The sequence below is a fragment of the Argopecten irradians genome, chromosome 6 (genome assembly GCF_041381155.1).
Source record: "Argopecten irradians isolate NY chromosome 6, Ai_NY, whole genome shotgun sequence".
Lineage (NCBI taxonomy): Eukaryota > Metazoa > Mollusca > Bivalvia > Pectinida > Pectinidae > Argopecten > Argopecten irradians.
Window position 1 is genome coordinate 45,553,777 of NC_091139.1, and position 23,397 is coordinate 45,577,173.

A 23,397-nucleotide genomic window follows, 5' to 3' on the forward strand; every position below is an offset into this window, starting at 1 on the left:
ACGGATAACTGGACACATGTCATTATTGGAACAATGTTTCACATCTCATCTATGAGCTAGTTTTTGATATCTGGCAATCATTGGCCATGGCCTGTACATGTTAGGCCCTTTATGAGAGATAAGAAACTTAAAGATATGACAGGATAATTTACTGGTGTTTAAATGTTTACATGTATACTTATCATCCAAGCATCCAAGCAGCAGCCCTAATATGTGATAGAAGGATTTCTGGTAATGAAAGGTCCTAATTATAACTAGGAAGTAGGGAAACTGGACTTTAGAGAGGCTGGACATTAAGAAAGCTGGACAGTAAGAAGGCTGACCATTAAGAAAGCTGGACTGTACAGTAAGAAGGCTGACCAGTAGGGCTGGACAGTTAGAAGGCTGGCCAGTAAGCTGAATATTATACAAATTATAAAGGGAAAACAATAATAATTCCTGTAAGAAAACGGGGGCAGCCAAAGTGCCAAACAAAATATACATATATAGGACGGTAGGAAGAATAATAAATAAACAATAGGGAATTGAAATACAAGGCATTAGATCTAATTATACTATAGTCACTCAAGCGGACAACATCAATGCATCATACTGTAGGTGACATTGAAACTATTACAAATTTTACTACACGTAACTGAAGGTCTTATGAAGGAGAAAACATGCTGACAGGTATGATATTATAATCATTCTACTAAATCATATTAACTAGAGGAAGATGTGTGATTGGGTTTGGGAGGAAAAGGGGGTACATAAAGAACTAGACCAACTCATTACACCTGGTGGGGAGTGGGGGGGGGGGAGAGCAAGGGGTACATATAAAACTAGACCAATCCATTACACCTGGTGGGAAGTGTTGGGGGGGAGAGGAAGAGGGTACATATAGAGCTAGACCAACCCATTACACCTGGCGGGGATGGGGGCAGAGGAAGGGGGTACATATTAAACTAAACCAACTCATTACACCTGGTGGGGAGTGGGGGGGGGGAGGAAGGGGGGTACATATAAAACTAGACCAATCCATTACACCTGGTGGGGAGTGGGGGGGAGAGGGGGAGGTAGAGAAGGGGGTACAGCAAGGGTGGGGAGTGGGGGGGGAGAGCAAGGGGTGCATATAAAACTAGACCAACCCATCACACCTGGTGGGGAGTGGGGGGGGGGAGAGCAAGGGGTGCATATAAAACTAGACCAACCCATCACACCTGGTGGGGAGTGGGGGGGGGAGAGCAAGGGGTGCATATAAAACTAGACCAACCCATCACACCTGGTGGGGAGAGGGGGGGGGGGAGAGCAAGGGGTGCATATAAAACTAGACCAACCCATCACACACCTGGTGGGGAGTGGGGGGGGCAGGGGGGACCCACACTGTGGGGAGGGGGGGGAGAGCAAGGGGTACATATAAAACTAGACCAACCCATCACACCTGGTGGGGAGTGGGGGGGGGGAGAGCAAGGGGTGCATATAAAACTAGACCAACCCATCACACCTGGTGGGGAGTGGGGGGGAGAGCAAGGGGTGCATATAAAACTAGACCAACCCATCACACCTGGTGGGGAGTGGGGGGGGGGGGAGAGCAAGGGGTGCATATAAAACTAGACCAACCCATCACACCTGGTGGGGAGTGGGGGGGGGGGGGAGAGCAAGGGGTGCATATAAAACTAGACCAACCCATCACACCTGGTGGGGAGTGGGGGGGGGGGAGAGCAAGGGGTCATATAAAAACTAGACCAACCATCACACCTGGTGGGGAGTGGGGGGGGGAGAGCAAGGGGTGCATATAAAACTAGACCAACCCATCACACCTGGTGGGGAGTGGGGGGGGGGAGAGCAAGGGTGTACATGTAAAACTAGACCAACCATACACCTGGTGGGGAGTGGGGGGGAGAGCAAGGGGGTACAGCAGGGGGGAGTGGGGGGGGAGCAAGGGGTGCATATAAAACTAGACCAACCCATCACACCTGGTGGGGGAGTGGGGGGGGGAGAGCAAGGGGTGCATATACAGCAAGCCAACCCATCACACCTGGTGGGGAGTGGGGGGGGGAGAGCAAGGGGTGCATATAAAACTAGACCAACCCATCACACCTGGTGGGGAGTGGGGGGGGGGAGAGCAAGGGGTGCATATAAAACTAGACCAACCAACCCATCACACCTGGTGGGGAGTGGGGGGGGGAGAGCAAGGGGTGCATATAAAACTAGACCAACCCATCACACCTGGTGGGGAGTGGGGGGGGGGAGCAAGGGGTGCATATAAAACTAGACCAACCCATCACACCTGGTGGGGAGTGGGGGGGGAGAGCAAGGGGTGCATATAAAACTAGACCAACCCATCACACCTGGTGGGGAGTGGGGGGGGAGAGCAAGGGGTGCATATAAAACTAGACCAACCCATCACACCTGGTGGGGAGTGGGGGGGGAGAGCAAGGGGTGCATATAAAACTAGACCAACCCATCACACCTGGTGGGGAGTGGGGGGGGGGGGAGAGCAAGGGGTGCATATAAAACTAGACCAACCCATCACACCTGGTGGGGAGTGGGGGGGAGAGCAAGGGGTGCATATAAAACTAGACCAACCCATCACACCTGGTGGGGAGTGGGGGGGGAGAGCAAGGGGTGCATATAAAACTAGACCAACCCATCACACCTGGTGGGGAGTGGGGGGGGAGAGCAAGGGGTGCATATAAAACTAGACCAACCCATCACACCTGGTGGGGAGGGGTGGGGGGGGGAGAGCAAGGGGTGCATATAAAACTAGACCAACCCATCACACCTGGTGGGGAGTGGGGGGGAGAGCAAGGGGTGCATATAAAACTAGACCAACCCATTTACACCTGGTGGGGAGTGGGGATGGAGGCGAGCAAGGGGGCAATAAAACTAGACCACCACACTGGGGGGAGGGGAGTGGGGGGGGGGAGAGCAAGGGGTACATATAAAACTAGACCAACCCATCACACCTGGTGGGGAGTGGGGGGGGGGGGGGGAGAGCAAGGGGTGCATATAAAACTAGACCAACCCATCACACCTGGTGGGGAGGGGGGGGGGAGAGCAAGGGGTGCATATAAAACTAGACCAACCCATCACACCTGGTGGGGAGTGGGGGGGGGGAGAGCAAGGGGTGCATATAAAACTAGACCAACCCATCACACCTGGTGGGGAGTGGGGGGGGGGGAGAGCAAGGGGTGCATATAAAACTAGACCAACCCATCACACCTGGTGGGGAGTGGGGGGGGGGAGAGCAAGGGGTGCATATAAAACTAGACCAACCCATCACACCTGGTGGGGAGTGGGGGGGGGGAGAGCAAGGGGTGCATATAAAACTAGACCAACCCATCACACCTGGTGGGGAGTGGGGGGGGAGAGCAAGGGGTACATTAAAACAAGGGCGGGACACCTGGGGGGGAGTGGGGGGCAAGGGGTGCATATAAAACTAGACCAACCATCACACCTGGTGGGGAGTGGGGGGGGGGAGCAAGGGGGTACAGCACACTGGTGGGGGAGTGGGGGGGGAGAGCAAGGGGTGCATATAAAACTAGACCAACCCATCACACCTGGTGGGGAGTGGGGGGGGGGGAGAGCAAGGGGTGCATATAAAACTAGACCAACCCATCACACCTGGTGGGGAGTGGGGGGGGGGGAGAGCAAGGGGTGCATATAAAACTAGACCAACCCATCACACCTGGTGGGGAGTGGGGGGGGGGAGAGCAAGGGGTGCATATAAAACTAGACCAACCCATCACACCTGGTGGGGAGTGGGGGGGGGAGAGCAAGGGGTGCATATAAAACTAGACCAACCCATCACACCTGGTGGGGAGTGGGGGGGGGGAGAGCAAGGGGTGCATATAAAACTAGACCAACCCATCACACCTGGTGGGGAGTGGGGGGGGGGGGGGAGAGCAAGGGGTGCATATAAAAACTAGACCAACCCATCACACCTGGTGGGGAGTGGGGGGGGGAGAGCAAGGGGTGCATATAAAACTAGACCAACCCATCACACCTGGTGGGGAGTGGGGGGGGGAGAGCAAGGGGTGCATATAAAACTAGACCAACCCATCACACCTGGTGGGGAGTGGGGGGGGGAGAGCAAGGGGTGCATATAAAACTAGACCAACCCATCACACCTGGTGGGGAGTGGGGGGGGGAGAGCAAGGGGTGCATATAAAACTAGACCAACCCATCACACCTGGTGGGGAGTGGGGGGGGGAGAGCAAGGGGTGCATATAAACTAGACCAACCCATCACACCTGGTGGGAGTGGGGGGGGGAGAGCAAGGGGTGCATATAAAACTAGACCAACCCATCACACCTGGTGGGGAGAGGGGTGGGGGGGGGGGAGAGCAAGGGGTGCATATAAAACTAGACCAACCCATCACACCTGGTGGGGAGTGGGGGGGAGAGAGCAAGGGGTGCATATAAAACTAGACCAACCCATCACACCTGGTGGGGAGTGGGGGGGGGAGAGCAAGGGGTGCATATAAAACTAGACCAACCCATCACACCTGGTGGGGAGTGGGGGGGGGGGAGAGCAAGGGGTGCATATAAAACTAGACCAACCCATCACACCTGGTGGGGAGTGTGGGGGGGAGAGCAAGGGGTGCATATAAAAACTAGACCAACCCATCACACCTGGTGGGGAGTGGGGGGGGAGAGCAAGGGGTGCATATAAAACTAGACCAACCCATTACACCTGGTGGGGAGTGGGGGGGGAGAGCAAGGGGTGCATATAAAAACTAGACCAACCCATCACACCTGGTGGGGAGGAGGGGGGGGGGAGTGGGGGGGGGAGAGCAAGGGGTGCATATAAAACTAGACCAACCCATCACACCTGGTGGGGAGTGGGGGGGGGGGGAGAGCAAGGGGTGCATATAAAAACTAGACCCAACCCATCACACCTGGTGGGGAGTGGGGGGGGGGGAGAGCAAGGGGTGCATATAAAACTAGACCAACCCATCACACCTGGTGGGGAGTGTGGGGGGGGGAGAGCAAGGGGTGCATATAAAACTAGACCAACCCATCACACTGGGTGGGGAGGGGGGGGGAGAGCAAGGGGTGCATATAAAACTAGACCAACCCATCACACCTGGTGGGGAGTGGGGGGGGGGAGAGCAAGGGGTGCATATAAAACTAGACCAACCCATCACACCTGGTGGGGAGTGGGGGGGGGAGAGCAAGGGGGTACATATAAAACTAGACCAACCCATTACACACCTGGTGGGGAGTGGGGGGGGGAGAGCAAGGGGTGCATATAAAACTAGACCAACCCATCACACCTGGTGGGGAGTGGGGGGGGGAGAGCAAGGGGTGCATATAAAACTAGACCAACCCATCACACCTGGTGGGGAGTGGGGGGGGGGGGAGAGCAAGGGGTGCATATAAAACTAGACCAACCCATCACACCTGGTGGGGAGTGGGGGGGGGGGAGAGAGCAAGGGGTGCATATAAAACTAGACCAACCCATCACACCTGGTGGGGATGGGGGGGGAGTGCAAGGGTGCATATAAAACTAGACAACCCCACACCTGGTGGGGAGTGGGGGGGGAGAGCAAGGGGGTGCATATAAAACTAGACCAACCATCACACCTGGTGGGGAGTGGGGGGGGGGAGAGCAAGGGGTGCATTATAAAACTAGACCAACCCATCACACCTGGTGGGGGAGTGGGGGGGGGGAGAGCAAGGGGTGCATATAAAACTAGACCAACCCATCACACCTGGTGGGGGGGAGTGGGGGGGGAGAGCAAGGGGTGCATATAAAACTAGACCAACCCATCACACCTGGTGGGGAGTGGGGGGGGGGGGGAGAGCAAGGGGTGCATATAAAACTAGACCAACCCATCACACCTGGTGGGGAGTGGGGGGGGGGAGAGCAAGGGGTGCATATAAAAACTAGACCAACCCATCACACCTGTGGGGAGTGGGGTGGGGGGGGGAGAGCAAGGGGTGCATATAAAACTAGACCAACCCATCACACCTGGTGGGGAGTGGGGGGGGGGAGAGCAAGGGGTGCATATAAAAAACTAGACCAAACCCATCACACCTGGGGTGGGGAAGTGGGGGGGGGGAGAGCAAGGGGTGCATATAAAACTAGACCAACCCATCACAACCTGGGTGAGGGGAGTGGGGGGAGTGGGGGGGGAGAGCAAGGGGTGCATATAAAACTAGACCAAAACCCATCACACCTGGTGGGGAGTGGGGGGGGGAGAGCAAGGGGTGCATATAAAACTAGACCAACCCATCACACCTGGTGGGGAGTGGGGGGGGGGTGGGAGAGCAAGGGGTGCATATAAAACTAGACCAACCCATCACACCTGGTGGGGAGTGGGGGGGGGGAGAGCAAAGGGGTGCATATAAAACTAGACCAACCCATCACACCTGGTGGGGAGTGGGGGGGGGGAGAGCAAGGGGTGCATATAAAACTAGACCAACCCATCACACCTGGTGGGGAGTGGGGGGGGGAGTGGGGGGAGGCGAGCAAGGGGTGCATATAAAACTAGACCAACCATTCACATCCCTGGTGGGGAGTGAGGGGGGGGGGGGGGAGAGCAAGGGGTGCGGGGATATATAAAACTAGACCAACCCATCACACCTGGTGGGGAGTGGGGGGGGGGAGAGCAAGGGGTGCATATAAAACTAGACCACAACCCATCACACCTGGTGGGGAGTGGGGGGGGGGGAGAGCAAGGGGTGCATATAAAACTAGACCAACCCATCACACTGGTGGGGGGAGTGGGGGGGGGGAGAGCAAGGGGGTGCATTATAAAAACTAGACCAACCCATCACACCTGGTGGGGAGTGGAGGGAGGGGGGGAGAGCAAGGGGTGCATATAAAACTAGACCAACCCATCACACCTGGTGGGGAGGGAGTGGGGGGGGAGAGCAAGGGGTGCATATAAAAACTAGACCAACCCAGGGGTCATATTAGACCAACACCGTGGGGGGGTGGGGGGGGGAGAGCAAGGGGTTGACATATAAAACTAGACCAACCCATCACACCTGGTGGGGAGTGGGGGGGGGGGGGAGAGCAAGGGGTGCATTATAAAACTAGACCAACCCATCACACCTGGTGGGGAGTGGGGGGGGGGAGAGCAAGGGGTGCATATAAAACTAGACCAACCCATCACACCTGGTGGGGAGTGGGGGGGGAGAGGCAAGGGGTGCATATAAAACTAGACCAACCCCATCACACCTGGTGGGGAGTGGGGGGGGGGGAGAGCAAGGGGTGTAAAACTAGACCAACCCATCACACCTGGTGGGGGGAGTGGGGGGGGGGAGAGCAAGGGGTGCATATAAAACTAGACCAACCCATCACACCTGGTGGGGAGTGGGGGGGGGGAGAGCAAGGGGTGCATATAAAACTAGACCAACCCATCACACCTGGTGGGGAGTGGGGGGGGGGGGAGAGCAAGGGGTGCATATAAAACTAGACCAACCCATCACACCTGGTGGGGAGGGAGGGGGGGGAGAGCAAGGGGTGCATATAAAACTAGACCAACCCATCACACCTGGTGGGGGAGTGGGGGGGGGGGGAGAGCAAGGGGTGCATATAAAACTAGACCAACCCATCACACCTGGTGGGGAGGGGGGGGGGAGAGCAAGGGGTGCATATAAAACTAGACCAACCCATCACACCTGGTGGGGAGTGGGGGGGGGGAGGAGAGCAAGGGGTGCATATAAAACTAGACCAACCCATCACACCTGGGTGGGGAGTGGGGGGGGAGAGCAATGGGGTGCATATAAAACTAGACCAACCCATCACACCTGGTGGGGAGTGGGGGGGGGGGAGAGCAAGGGGTGCATATAAAACTAGACCAACCCATCACACCTGGTGGGGAGTGGGGGGGGGGAGAGCAAGGGGTGCATATAAAACTAGACCAACCCATCACACCTGGTGGGAGTGGGGGGGGGAGAGAGCAAGGGGTGCATATAAAAACTAGACCAACCCATCACACCTGGTGGGGAGTGGGGGGGGGAGAGCAAGGGGTGCATATAAAAACTAGACCAACCCATCACACCTGGTGGGGAGTGGGGGGGGGGGAGAGCAAGGGGTGCATATAAAACTAGACCAACCCATCACACCTGGTGGGGAGTGGGGGGGGGAGAGCAAGGGGGTGCATATATAAAACTAGACCAACCCATCACACCTGGTGGGGAGTGGGGGGGGGGGGAGGAAGCAAGGGGTGCATATATAAAACTAGACCAACCCATCACACCTGGTGGGGAGTGGGGGGGGGGAGAGCAAGGGGTGCATATAAAACTAGACCAACCCATCACACCTGGTGGGGAGTGGGGGGGGGGGAGCAAGGGAGAGCAGGGGGCTATATAAAACTAGACCAACCCATCACACCTGGTGGGGAGTGGGGGGGGGAGAGCAAGGGGTGCATATAAAACTAGACCAACCCCATCACACCTGGTGGGGAGTGGGGGGGGGAAGAGCAAGGGGGTACATATAAAACTAGACCAACCATCCACACATGGTGGGGAGTGGGGGGGGGGAGAGCAAGGGGTGCATATAAAACTAGACCAACCCATCACACTGGTGGGGAGTGGGGGGGGAGAAGCAAGGGGTGCATATAAAACTAGACCAACCCATCACACCTGGTGGGGAGTGGGGGGGGGGGGAGCAAGGGGTGCATATAAAACTAGACCAACCCATCACACCTGGTGGGGGTGGGGGGGGGAGAGCAAGGGGTGCATATAAAACTAGACCAACCCATCACACCTGGTGGGGAGTGGGGGGGGAGAGCAAGAGCAAGGGGTGCATATAAAACTAGACCAACCCATTCACACCTGGTGGGGAGTGGGGGGGGGGAGAGCAAGGGGTGCATATAAAACTAGACCAACCCATTACACCTGGTGGGGAGGGGGGGGGGAGAGGGGTGCATATAAAACTAGACCAACCCATTACACCTGGTGGGGAGTGGGGATGAGGCGAGCAAGGGGGGTACAGCAAGGGCGGGGAGTGGGGGGGAGAGCAAGGGGTACATATAAAACTAGACCAACCCATCACACCTGGTGGGGAGTGGGGGGGGAGAGCAAGGGGTGCATATAAAACTAGACCAACCCATCACACCTGGTGGGGAGTGGGGGGGAGAGCAAGGGGTACATATAAAACTAGACCAACCCATCACACCTGGTGGGGAGTGTTGGGGGGGAGAGGAAGAGGGTACATATAGAGCTAGACCAACCCATTACACCTGGCGGGGATGGGGGCAGAGGAAGGGGGTACATATAAAACTAAACCAACTCATTACACGCCTGGTGGGGAGTGGGAGGGGGGGGGGAGGAAGGGGCTACATATAAAACTAGACCAATCCATTACACCTGACTGTGTCTCAGCAATAGACACAAGCGTATTCACTAATACATTTTATTTTTTATACACATTGGAAGCTTGAACAGAAGGTTAAACAGAATAAAAATTACAAACAGCTGTCAACAAACTCTATAAAAACACCAGGAATTCTGTCTGGCATTCTAAATTCAGCAGACCATTCCAGAATCCCATGTGAACATTAATAAACAACATGACTGTACAAGGAACCAATGTTTATTATTTCTGTGATCAGTTATGATACACAAGCTCATAATGATGAACAGTAATGCGATTTCTGATTTTATGAACAATTTCTAACATGGCCAGACTTCTGACTGGGTGACCAGGGAGCTCAGTAAGTGGAGCATCCCTCTAGTGATTGGAAGTCTCGCTAGTGTTTGGAAGTCGCTAGTGTTTGGTAGTCCCGCTAGTGTTTGGTAGCCCCGCTAGTGTTTGGTAGCCCCGCTAGTGTTTGGTAGTCCCACTAGTGTTTGGAAGTCCCTCTAGTGTTTGGAAGTCCAACTATTGTTTGGAAGTCCCGCTAGTGTTTGGTAGTCTCGTTAGTGTTTGGAAGTCCCGCTAGTGTTTGGAAGTCCCACTGGTGTTTGGAAGTCCCGCTAGTGTTTGGAAGTGCCGCTTGTGTTTGGAAGTGCCGCTAGTGTTTGGAAGTCACTAGTGTTTGGTAGTCCCGCTAGTGTTTGGTAGTCCCGCTAGTGTTTGGTAGCCCCGCTAGTGTTTGGTAGTCCCACTAGTGTTTGGAAGTCCCGCACGCGCTACTGTTTGGAAGTCCAGCGTTGACGCCCCGGTCGATCTGGGGTATTCTGGCTCCTAACATGTTCCTCAGGCTTCCCAAACACAAGATTACTTAATCATCAACCCTGTATGACCTAATACCTTTCTAAGATGCTTCATGAGTTTTAATTGTATCTTATATTGATACCTACTTTTAGTTTTCCTTGACATCAATCTTACTGAAAATTTATATATTACACTCTCCATTTAGTTGTTTATGTAAACAAGATAATGCATGGAAGAATGGACAAAAAGCAAACCAGTCTAAAGATTCATTGTCAATATCATGAGAGTTTTCGTATCAAAATCAATAATGGTAAATAAACTCACATAAACTCATAGTTATATAATATCCCCTGCGTATATATTTTGCTGAAACAAAAGCATTGTACTGAAATTTGTGACAGAAATAAAGCATTAGAACACTAAGAGATGTGCCATATTTTTTCCCCCTGAATTGATGACTTCACCGGCAGGCTGTTGTGTACAATAAATCGCTGATTAAGTTACAATGGTAACCGTATGGGAGACAACCATGCAAGGATTGGGACAAGTTTCCTGGGTAAGTAGTCATTTGTGACACTGGGCCAGCATTACCGACCATTACAACATCATGCTGAGTCTACAGGGACAGATTTAAGTGGCCACATATATATTTGTGGGAAGTAAGCTGCCTGGCAATAATAACAATACCTCAATGCACACATAATATTGTATGATAAAATGAGTTATATCGTTAGGGCGGGAACCTAATGATAGCTCTTCATCCCGGCTCAATGTCTACCGCCCGAAGCCTTGGACTGCAGCACAAAACAATGTGCTAAAACCATACTTATAGAGATCCTTCAATGGCGCTCTGGAAATGTATATAAAAATCAATTTGTAGAAAATACTCAAGGGATAGCATTACTAATGCATCTTGGGCTGAGATATTATAGACTAGTTTGCTGGATGCTGTAATAATTCTGCATGGATTCCTTGGGGAAGCCTAAGTTCAGAGGATATTATATTGGATAGGTTTGACATTTACCTCCCATAGTACTTCACTACACTAGCTATAACACATCTGGTTAGGGCTTACAGGGTGTTCTGGGACCTCACAATCACTTCTCATCCTCACAAAAGTGTAAAAATGCCAAGATTTTGTCAGCGTTGTTTATTAAAGATACTGCTATTGTTTACAGAGTGCAGAACTCTGGTAGATCTTAAGAATTTAAAGAACTTCCAGGAGTGTTTATTGTAAAAGGTTCCCGAGTACAGCACAATACACAATTATCAACATCGCTGTTGTAATCAACGAGTACATTATTTTTAATTATCTCACAGATGTAAATTCTGGTCATCATGACAGTTTAATGGAAATTAAAGATTTAAGGATGGCTGATTTTTTCTCTATATAATGAAACCTATGTGTAACAATTTTATCTACAGAACACATTTTCAGCAAAAAAACACTCTATACCACACGAACCTCAGATTCTCTTCAGGTTCCCCCCCCCCCCCCCCCCCCATGTGGATGCACACTTGTAAAACACTATACAAGGATGATACACGATGAATATATTCCACAAATTTAGCTTACTCCTCTTTTAACAACAATAAGATAAAAAGTACACTTTCCAATTCTGAGAGAGAAGTCCTATAAATCCATGTTATATCTAAAACATTATTTTTCCATTTTTGTTTTTAAGCAGTAAATTCATTATAAAACATTATGCACTTATGTTTGGTATGAAATAATTTCGGAAAATGTGAGAAAATGATTAATATCTGAATAACAATTTACGGATTGGTATGATACTGCCAATGTATACAGAGGAAGTATCTGTTTTATATCTAAAACAATAAGCTTAACTTTGCTGTTCATTTCACTCCAAGGCAAAAATCTCTAATTGGATTTTTTTTTGGCAAATTTAAACATGCATTCACTGTCAGCAGTGCAGTTCTGTGTTAATGATGTAACATGCAAGGTAAATATGCTGTAAGGACTTTACAACATGTGCCATGAAACCCTGCCAAGGTCATGGTCACATTAGTGATGCAGAATAGAGGTGAAGGTCACCTAATCACTGATGCACAGAGGATGTCTTTATCAAAGGTTGGTGCCTAAATGGTAGGCAGCTGTGGGAAAATGCCATCACATGTGATGAAGTACATACTTCAACTTGGTACTGGTGAATATTATCATTCACACACATTCCCTACAGTGTACAACCTCACCACAGCTTTCTAACCCCACCATTTCCTGCCAAAAATTGCTGGCCAAGCCCAAGTGATGGTATTTGAGGTCAAGATAATCTGTTTGTAATGGTTTCTGTGAAGTCTTCCTTAACCTCACACTGTCTATGTCATCATAAAGAATTCACCATCTGGTATGTAAAGAATGATAACAGTTGTAGTATCCAAATCTCACAAATATTTTTGGTAGCTTTAGTTTTACTGCCATTCAGATCGAGAATAATAGGTGATTATAGAAAGGGTTTAGTTGGTTTTTTTATTGACATGTACGTATGACACTGTGTTTGTGTGACAATGACAAATATTACTGACCAATCTACAAGAGTATTATCTGATGGTTTAAATGCTAATGCTGACAATTACATTGGAACTCCTATACTACAAAATGTCCTACCATGAAAATCTCAATACTGTGATTTGGTTACTAAGATTATAGCTATAAGGCATAGTTAGTAGTTCTGTTCAAATGCACTAAAGGCTTGATTTATAGGCAAAATATCCGTAGATTTAACAGGAAATGATACCTTGAATAGTTAAAATTTTCCTCTGTGAATACCTGAAGGTCATATAATTGGCATGCTAATTGCGGCATGGTTTAGTGAAATGTTAGCTGACTTTTCATTTAAAAAATGAGCTCTACAGAACTGTATAGACTTCATACTGTCAGAATTATAAGCAGTGCTATACGTTAGCTGAAATGGATGTAGCCTGCAAATCTCCCGGAGATGTCAGACTAACATTCTTGACCAACATAATCAGTGGCCTATCATTAGGTGATAAGGGTCATTTTAATTGACCAGTGTAAGGCCAGCTCAGGCTGACATCTGTATCTGTGTTTATATACCATTACTGTGTGGATCTATCTAAACTCTGCCAAGCTTGACTGAATCTACCTTTTGAACCCATCTGCTATCATCTGGCCTATCTAGACATTTTGTTTTCACTAGCAACTTGCCCCAGGTGTACATGGTAGTAGGTGATGGAATGTACTATCACTCCACTATTTGATCAATCTGTCAGCCAGGGTGAGGGGTTAGGCTGAGGTATAAACTGCTGGGAAATGTTTCAATAGGGGTGAGGGGTTAGGCCAAGGTATAAACTGCTGGGAAATGTTTCAATAGGGGTGAGGCCGAGGTATATACTGCTGGGAAATGTTTCAATAGGGGTGAGGGGTTAGGCCGAGGTATAAACTGCTGGGAAATGTTTCAAAAGGGGTGAGGGGTTAGGCTGAGGTATAAACTGCTGGGAAATGTTTCAATAGGGGTGAGGGGTTAGGCCGAGGTATAAACTGCTGGAAAATGTTTCAATAGGGGTGAGGGGTTAGGCTGAGGTACATACACATACACATCCATACACATTAGGAAAATAAAATCATAAACTTTTATGATGACTTAAGCTTAAACAATAGACAAAATAGAAACTTGCTCAAAAACTTTAACATGGAAATATGACAAATTAACAGACTCAAAAAGCCCCTAAAGGGCCCCAAATTGGTTGTATTATCACGTTCAGCATCCATACACATTAGGAAAATAAAATCATAAACATTTATGATGACTTTAGCTTAAACAATTGACGAAACAGAAACTTGCTCAAAAACTTTAACATGGAAATATGACAAATTAACAGACTCAAAAAGCCCCTAAAGGGCCCCAAATTGGTTGTATTATCACGTTCAGCATCCCCCTACAGGGCCCAAAATCGTTTGTATTATCACGTTCAGCATCCATACACATTAGGAAAATAAAATCATAAACTTTTATGATGACTTAAGCTTAAACAATAGACAAAATAGAAACTTGCTCAAAAACTTTAACATGGAAATATGACAAATTAACAGACTCAAAAAGCCCCTAAAGGGCCCCAAATTGGTTGTATTATCACGTTCATGATCAGCATCCATACACATTAGGAAAATAAAATCATAAACATTTATGATGACTTATGCTTAAACAATTGACAAAATAGAAACTTGCTCAAAACAAGAGGCCCATGGGCCTTAACGGTCATCTGACTATTAGTACAATACAACATAGTCGTTTAAAGATTTTAGCCTATTTGACCTCTGTGACCTTGATTGAAGGTCAAGGTAATTCATTTGAACAAACTTGGTAGCCCTTCATCCAAGCATGTCACAGGCCCAATATCAGTAGCCTTGGCCTTCTAGTTCTTGAAAAGAAGTCATTTAAAGATTTTAGCCTATTTGACCCCTGTGACCTTAAATGAAGGTCAAGGTCATTTATTTGAACAAACTTGGTATCCCTTCATCCCAGCATGATACATGCCCAATATCAGTACCCTGGGCCTTCTGGTTCTTAAGAAGAAGTCATTTAAAGATTTTAGCCTATTTGACCCCTGTGGCCTTGAATGAAGATCAAGGTCATTCATTTGAACAAACTTGGTAGCCCTTTATCCTAGCATGCCACAGCCTAATATCAGGTCTCTAGGCCTCTTAGTTATTCACAAGAATTTGTTTAAATGATTAGAGCCTATTTGACCCCTGTGACCTTGAATGAAGGTCAAGGTCATTTATTTGAACAAACTTGGTAGCCCTTCATCCCAGCATCCTACCGGCCAAATATCAGTACCCTGGGCCTTCTGGTTCTTGAGAAGAAGTCGTTTAAATATTTTAGCCTTTTTGACCCCCGTGACCTTGAATGAAGGTTAAGGTCATTCATTTGAACAAACTTGGTATCCCTTCATCCAAGCATGTCACAGGCCCAATATCAGTACCCTGGGCTTTCTGGTTCTTGAGAAGAAGTCGTTTAAAGATTTTAGCCTATTTGACCCTCGTGACCTTGAATGAAGGTCAAGGTCATTTATTTGAACAAACTTGGTAGCCCTTCATCCCAGCATGCCACAGGCCTAATATCAGTTCTCTAGGCCTCTTAGTCATTCACAAGAAGTTGTTTAAAGGATTATAGCCTATTTGACCCCTGTGACCTTGAATGAAGGTCAAGGTCATTTATTTGAACAAACTTGGTAGCCCTTCATCCCATCATCCTACCGGCCAAATATCAGTACCCTGGGCCTTCTGGTTCTTGAGAAGAAGTCGTTTAAATATTTTAGCCTTTTTGACCCCCGTGACCTTGAATGAAGGTTAAGGTCAATCATTTGAACAAACTTGGTAGCCCTTCATCCAAGCATGTCACAGGCCCAATATCAGTACCCTGGGCCTTCTGGTTCTTGAGAAGAAGTCGTTTAAAGATTTTAGCCTATTTGACCCCCGTGACCTTGAATGAAGGTTAAGGTCATTCATTTGAACAAACTTGGTAGCCCTTCATCCCATCATCCTACCGGCCAAATATCAGTACCCTGGGCCTTCTGGTTCTTGAGAAGAAGTCGTTTAAATATTTTAGCCTTTTTGACCCCCGTGACCTTGAATGAAGGTTAAGGTCATTCATTTGAACAAACTTGGTAGCCCTTCATCCAAGCATGTCACAGGCCCAATATCAGTACCCTGGGCCTTCTGGTTCTTGAGAAGAAGTCGTTTAAAGATTTTAGCCTATTTGACCCTCGTGACCTTGAATGAAGGTCAAGGTCATTTATTTGAACAAACTTGGTAGCCCTTCATCCCAGCATGCCACAGGCCTAATATCAGGTCTCTAGGCCTCTTAGTTATTCACAAGAAGTTGTTTAAAGGATTTTAGCCTATTTGACCCCTGTGACCTTGAATGAAGGTCAAGGTCATTTATTTGAACAAACTTGGTAGCCCTTCATCCCAGCATCCTACAGGCCAAATATCAGTACCCTGGGCCTTCTGGTTCTTGAGAAGAAGTTGTTTAAAGATTTTAGCCTTTTTGACCCTCGTGACCTTGAATGAAGGTCAAGGTCATTTATTTGAACAAACTTGGTAGCCCTTCATCCCAGCATCCTACAGGCCAAATATCAGTACCCTGGGCCTTCTGGTTCTTGAGAAGAAGTTGTTTAAAGATTTAAGCCTTTTTGACCCTCGTGACCTTGAATGAAGGTCAAGGTCATTTATTTGAACAAACTTGGTAGCCCTTCATCCCAGCATGCCACAGGCCTAATATCAGGTCTCTAGGCCTCTTAGTTATTCACAAAAAGTTGTTTAAATGATTTTAGCCTATTTGACCCCTGTGACCTTGAATGAAGGTCAAGGTCATTTATTTGAATAAACTTGGTAGCCCTTCATCCCAGCATCCTACAGGCCAAATATCAGTACCCTGGGCCTTCTGGTTTTTGAGAAGAAGTTGTTTAAAGATTTTAGCCTTGTTGACCCCTGTGACCTTGAATGAAGGTCAAGGTTATTCATTTGAACAAACTTGGTAGCCCTCCATCCCAGCAACCTACAGGCCAAATATGAGTACCCTGGGCCTTCCGGTTATTGAGAAGAAGTCGTTTGAATAAAAAGTTTACGCACGGCGCACGGCGCACGGCGGACGGCGCACGGCGGACGGCGCACGGCGCACGACGACGGACGGTGCATGATGACAATAGGTCATCCTGACCCTTCGGGTCAGATGACCTAAAAAACTTTAACATGGAAATATGACAAATTAACAGACTCAAAAAGCCCCTAAAGGGCCCCAAATTGGTTGTATTATCACGTTCAGCATCCATACACATTAGGAAAATAAAATCATAAACATTTATGATGACTTAAGCTTAAACAATAGACAAAATAGAAACTTGCTCAAAAACTTTAACATGGAAATATGACAAATTAACAGACTCAAAAACCCCCTATAGGGCCCCAAATTGGTTGTATTATCACGTTCAGCATCCCCCTACAGGGCCCAAAATCATTTGTAATATCACGTTCAGCATCCATACACATTAGGAAAATAAAATCATAAACTTTTATGATGACTTAAGCTTAAACAATAGACAAAATAGAAACTTGCTCAAAAACTTTAACATGGAAATATGACAAATTAACAGACTCAAAAAGCCCCTAAAGGGCCCCAAATTGGTTGTATTATCACGTTCAGCATCCATACACATTAGGAAAATAAAATTATAAACATTTATGATGACTTAAGCTTTAACAATAGACAAAATAGAAACTTGCTCAAAAACTTTAACATGGTAATATGTAAATTAACAGGGCCCAAAATTGGTTGTATTATCACGTTCAGCATCCATACACATTAGGAAAATAAAATCATAAACATTTATGATGACTTAAGCTTAAACAATTGACGAAACAGAAACTTGCTCAAAAACTTTAACGTGAAATGGGACGCCAACGCTGACGCCGACGCCGGGGTGACAACATTAGCTCCCACTATTCTTCGAATAGGCGAGCTAAAAAAAGGAGCTACTCTATGGGTTTCAATAAGATTAAATCAATGCACAAAGTTGATGCTAGATTCCATTACATTATCATCATTTTACTGAAAGCCTTAACTCAAGTACTGCTCTCTAACTCAAGAACTGGGTCAATGGTATAGCCCTGTCCTACCTGTTTTCAGAATCAAGATGGTCACAAACAGAAAAGTAGAAATGTGTGTGTGCCTTCACCTTCATAGGTAACACATATATCATATTGCCCCCTCCCTACAGTACATCTCATTAGAGAGGGATGGCATATTGAAATAGACACATTTACTTCTGTGTATGGTCAAATAATGGGAGACAGACAGACTGCAGACACAGATAAGATTAAAAAAAAACAAGTATAATTCCAAGACTTCCATTTGAGTCTCAAAAACCACTGAATTTGAATTGTTAAAACAGAATTAAATACTTTTTTTTAAGTTGGATATGATCTAGGCCAATTTTATTTTCAATGTAAGTCACAGTGATATTTATAACAGGATTTCTGTACATGCTCTCGATACATATACTTGTTAAAGTTGTAGAGATCATTGAAACCTCCTCTTCAATCTCTCATGGCAGAGAAGTGTTTGAAAAGGACATATTCTATTTTCAGGAAGTTCAAGCATTAGAGAACTTCATACCCTGTCCAATCTCTTGAAATTTAAAACTCTTCCTGTCAAATTCCCAATGTACTATTCATCCTAAGAAAATGTATGCTGAGGCTAGTCTTCCCAGGCATGAGGCTAGTCTTCCCCCGCATGAGGCTAGTCTTCCCCCGCATGAGGCTAGTCTTCCCCCCGCATGAGGCTAGTCTTCCCCCGCATGAGGCTAGTCTTCCCCTGCAAGAGGCTAGTCTTCCCCCCGCATGAGGCTAGTCTTCCCCCGCATGAGGCTAGTCTTCCCCCCGCATGAGGCTAGTCTTTCCCCTGCATGAGGCTAGTCTTCCCCCGCTTGAGGCTAGTCTTCCCCCGCATGAGGCTAGTCTTCCCCCCGCATGAGGCTAGTCTTCCCCCGCATGAGGCTAGTCTTCCCCCGCATGAGGCTAGTCTTCCCCCGAATGAGGCTAGTCTTCCCCCGCATGAGGCTAGTCTTCCCCCGCATGAGGCTAGTCTTCCCCCGCATGAGGCTAGTCTTCCCCCGCATTCATGACTAATTCATTTACAGTTTTATTTCATTTGTAAACATTGCAATGTGCCCTCCACTGAACTAAGATGGTGTGTCGCTAGGTAATACACAAACCTACGATCTATCTTATCCTCTAACCAGCTGTTACATCCTGAACTAAGCCTTTCTGTCAACTGCACCGGCATCCTCTCTTCGTTAACATAATGATTATAAGTACACACCTTACAAACTAATGCAGGAAATTTATTCTGTAAAGCAGGTTTTTAATATTGAATTTCTTGTATAACATAATTATACAGTAAACACAATAGATTTGTCTTCATTGTATAACATAATTATACAGTATACACAATAGATTTGCCTTCATTATACAGCCTGGTACTTAGCAGTATAGACAAATGTAAATCATGTATACGAAGTTTTTCAAATTTTAATTTGTTGGTGTGCAGAATCAATATAAACGCCCCTCCTGCTTTTTGAGGCCTCCATTTGACGTACAGACTAAAACTATGAAAACCATAGGTAAGTAACTGACCCTTCATTTTTTTAATTGCCCTGGGTGTCTATTGGGTCAAATATGGTATGTGACAATAAAGCTTACATACCTGGGGATACTTAATGTTAAAATAAGATTCTAGGTTTTCAAATAGATGTGGATCAACTCCCAACAAAGGCTTGATGATGGAAACACCTGGCAGTTCTTCTAACGGGACAGCAGAACTTAATTTCCTGTTGAATTTCCATTTTCTGTGGACAAAAATAGATCATCAATTAGTGATACTGTTAATACACCACAAGGGAGGACTGCAGAGAGTTACCATGGTTATAAGGTGTCATACCATACACATTATAATGCCAATGTTCCTTTTGTTTGTGTTTTTATCAAAATCTTTAATGTGGTCCAGTATCCTTAAGATATAGTGGTAAAGGTAAACCACAGTTTGCAGAGAAAAACCACAGGATCAGCCACTGCTCCACATGAAGTATGGGCTCAACCACACCTTAATACATAATTAAGTTACAGTTTTACTTATCTAAAAGTACAAAAGATACATCTTGTATTTAATGCAAAAGTTTCAAGCCCATGAAGGTTGATTCAACCAGATACAGCTAAACATACACTGAACTAGCTAGCTTATGCTACATACATTTAATTTTCCTAAAGATTCTAACTTCTGCAGCATGACAGTTGTCAATAAATGTCATATATATATAGCTGATTGTTTATAAATATATTAAGATTTGTCAATAAAACTTCATCTTAAAACAGGGTAACAATTAAACACTGCTGGAGTGGCAAAAACATCAAACCACATACACCACAAGTAACTTCATCCTTAATTATGATATAATCAAAGCTATATATAAAGGCCACATTTGTTTGAGATATGATACAGACTGTTAGTTTCAATACAATTCTCTTTAATCTCTCATCTTGTGCTTATCAATTTTACAGCTTAAAAAAAATCAAACTCTATAATCTACATCATAGTCAAATTCCCCTATCATTAACACTTTGAATGAAGATGCTTCTCTATACTAATTGTGTTTACTTTGTTCTCATGGTCAGTGAACTGTCCATCAAGAGTTCCTTTGGTCAGCAGCATTAATGACTAGTTATACTAGCTTGACAGTACAGCAACTGATGAAACAGGAGATCCTGAATATCTCCTCAGTAATATAATGTTATTGTGTTTTCATTATCCTTCCTTTTTATAGCCATGGATGACAACACAAAAATCATGGATATTTGATAAGTATAATGACAGGAGTGATCCAAATCTCCATGGTAACCATTTTCTCCTTATAAAACAGTTTTCCTTTATACATGTATCAGGTTAAAAATCCTGTAACTGACGAGGAACAAATCACTTAGAGCTTAAGAAAGTTCAGGACAGTCAATGATTTCAGATTTAGAGAAAATTTTGAGTCTAGTATGCACAAAGAGATGGTGCTTTATCTGATTGATCAATCTAATTAAAATTAGACTTGTAATTCCGCTCCACTACGATACTCTACGTTACACTCCAATACAAGATCTAACGAGGCCCCGTTCGAGGTCACCTCAGCATGACCTCTGGCCTAGAATCGGAACATCTTGGGACGTACTATTATCCGTTTACACTTCCGAATGAATCAACCACACCGAAGATTCCGTAGGCGACACGCTGATTGGCTAACCATAGGGGTCATGCTGAGGTGACCCCGAACGGGGTATCGTTAGATCTTGTATTGGAGTGTAACGTAGAGTATCGTAGTGGAGCGGAATTACAAGTCTAATTTTAATTAGATTGTCTGATTGATTGAATTGGTGGAGATAGTAATGTAAAAACCGACAACAAGAACAAAATATAAATGGAACTGTCACACTTGTATTCTGTTAAGTGTTTACATATTGCTATTAAAAAGTGTGTTGTCTTCCAAGGACGTTCTCTATCTATCATTTCAGCTTCTGACATGTCAATAGATATCATACCTCAAGGCAGGTTCAATAAAACTTCAATGGTAAGGTGTGAGGAATGCTCAAGGGCTTAAAAACCTAAACTGTTAGTTTGCTTTTGTTGCGACAATCTGAGAATATCAATTGATCTGCATGGATTATTTAACTAGTCCTGGAATTAAATTTCCCTTGGGCTGTAAAACAAACTTTTTATCGTCACGAATGACTGAGATTTGAAGATAGTGATCATGAAAGACTGGTTATCATGATATGAAGCATACAGGAAGTTTGTGGATGACTTATATGACACTAATTTAGAGTATGCAGTCAATACATTACCCAAGGATTGATGATTTTAGGTTTATTCAAGAATTAGGCATAGAATATTCAAACTCGTTAGTTCTCCCTGCAGATTTGACATTTTCAATAATAAAAATATTGCTATGATTCACTATATCAGAAGCAGGCAGTATAAATAATATATGTAACAGTAAAAAAAAAATCTAACCAACCAAAACTGATTACTAAAAGGTATTAATTAAACTTAAAACTAAAAATGATTTTTAAATCAATGTCTAATGCTGCTCCACTCCAAGAGCTGTACACTAAAAGAAACATATTATATAACAGTTATTTTTCTGACACCAGAATCTATATTATGGGTGTGCAAATTAGAATTTAAACCTAATAAAAATAGGAACCGATGGCCACCAGCAGTAAGTGGTACATAACGTTACATTTCTTAACATCACGTTATTAATTCCATATATTCTACTGTAAGTACAGTATAAGCATCACTTTTACACACATGTGCACTCAACGTTTTAGCACACAATCCCTTGTATATGTTCATTTTATAAATGAAATTTGCAATTTTCTATAACGATCACAAACACACATGCATGTACATCGTGATAACTGATACAACTGTCAAATGTGAGAAGTGTATAACATGTTTCTAGAATAATAAGATTATCCACACGTGTGATTGTCGACTACTTACCCGTAAATTAGTGATGCTATATGAAGAGACCAATTAAAACACCATGCTGCAAATATAAATGTAGTAAGTCCCAATAAAGTGTAATCGACAGTTTCCATCTTCCATCTCTCTGGCTCAGTTCAGCATCAGCCGGTCATTTATCGTCCCACAATTCCTTCCACGGGCGCGGCTTTACATCCGTTGCAGACGCTTGAAAGATAACTAGCATCTCAGGCGTATTTACAAACGCATCGGTGAGTTGCCATAGGTTATACGAAGCACGGATGAGGTCATCGTAGCTGATGGAAGCTCTGTCCAATGATTCACGAAGGGGGCGTGGCACGTTACGTAGGTCTCGTAGATTAAACGTTCCCGCTACACGACTCGCGCGGGGTTCATCTGACTATGATAGTCTAATGTCCGTCAAATCAGTTCAGCACAAATGTTATTTTAAATTTTGTTTCGATTTTAAACGGATAATTTAGTCTAAAAGCCACATGAATAGATTTAGCCGAAACATGATAAAATCGTTGAAACATGACAAATGTGGTATAAATACATGTATATCTGACAAACCCTAACACGCTGCTTTTAGTTCCGTAAGTCGACAAAGCGCTATTTTCATTTATTACATGTATCCTTATAGATTAGTACACGATGCACTTAAGTTACATATTCAGTGTTAGTTATATAATTTAGTATTTATGTACTCGTTAGATAAGAGATCCAGCACGAATCATATATCTGGGGGTCAAAGTCGTTATAAATCGTCAAAGGTAAATATACTATATGACTGTCAATAATAACATAATCGTATATTATAAGCACACTGTCTAGATTGACACATACAGATATACAACATAGGCCTACTGACAAACGAATGATCACGCGCATCTCCGTTATTAAGTATTAAATGTAAGCAAACACGAGTTATCTTTCTTAGTTACTATTGAAGTTACATGCCTTTATAGAAAGGTGTCGGAGTTCAATTCGAACCCTATGAAAATTGTTAAATAACTTCATTGGTTCTTGTTTCAAATGACAAAATAAGAGCGAGCTGCAACTGGTAAAATTCACCAAGACTGGGAAGGATGAAATGAACTGTTAAGATTTATTCTGATTTCTGTAATTATAGTACCAAATACAATACATCAGATAATCACGCAGAAAGGTAATAAACTTTGAATCCTATAGGCACATTAATTGGATGTCGATGTACGGGCGATACTATCAC

The 23,397-nt window shown here is 45.5% G+C and overlaps 1 protein-coding gene across 1 annotated transcript in view; it reads right to left on the bottom strand.

The window, feature by feature from the left end:
* LOC138326050 (ceramide glucosyltransferase-like) overlaps positions 1-22,426 on the bottom strand; it is a 58,482-nt gene extending 36,056 nt beyond the window's left edge. Inside the window, exons 1-2 of the mRNA XM_069272164.1 lie at positions 22,185-22,426; positions 19,347-19,488 (exon numbers count right to left, since the gene is read on the bottom strand). Of these exons, the coding sequence (XP_069128265.1) occupies positions 19,347-19,488; positions 22,185-22,282 (240 nt within the window). The 5' untranslated portion in view covers positions 22,283-22,426. The remainder of the gene's footprint in view (positions 1-19,346; positions 19,489-22,184) is intronic.
* Between the last annotated feature and the right edge of the window lie 971 nt (positions 22,427-23,397).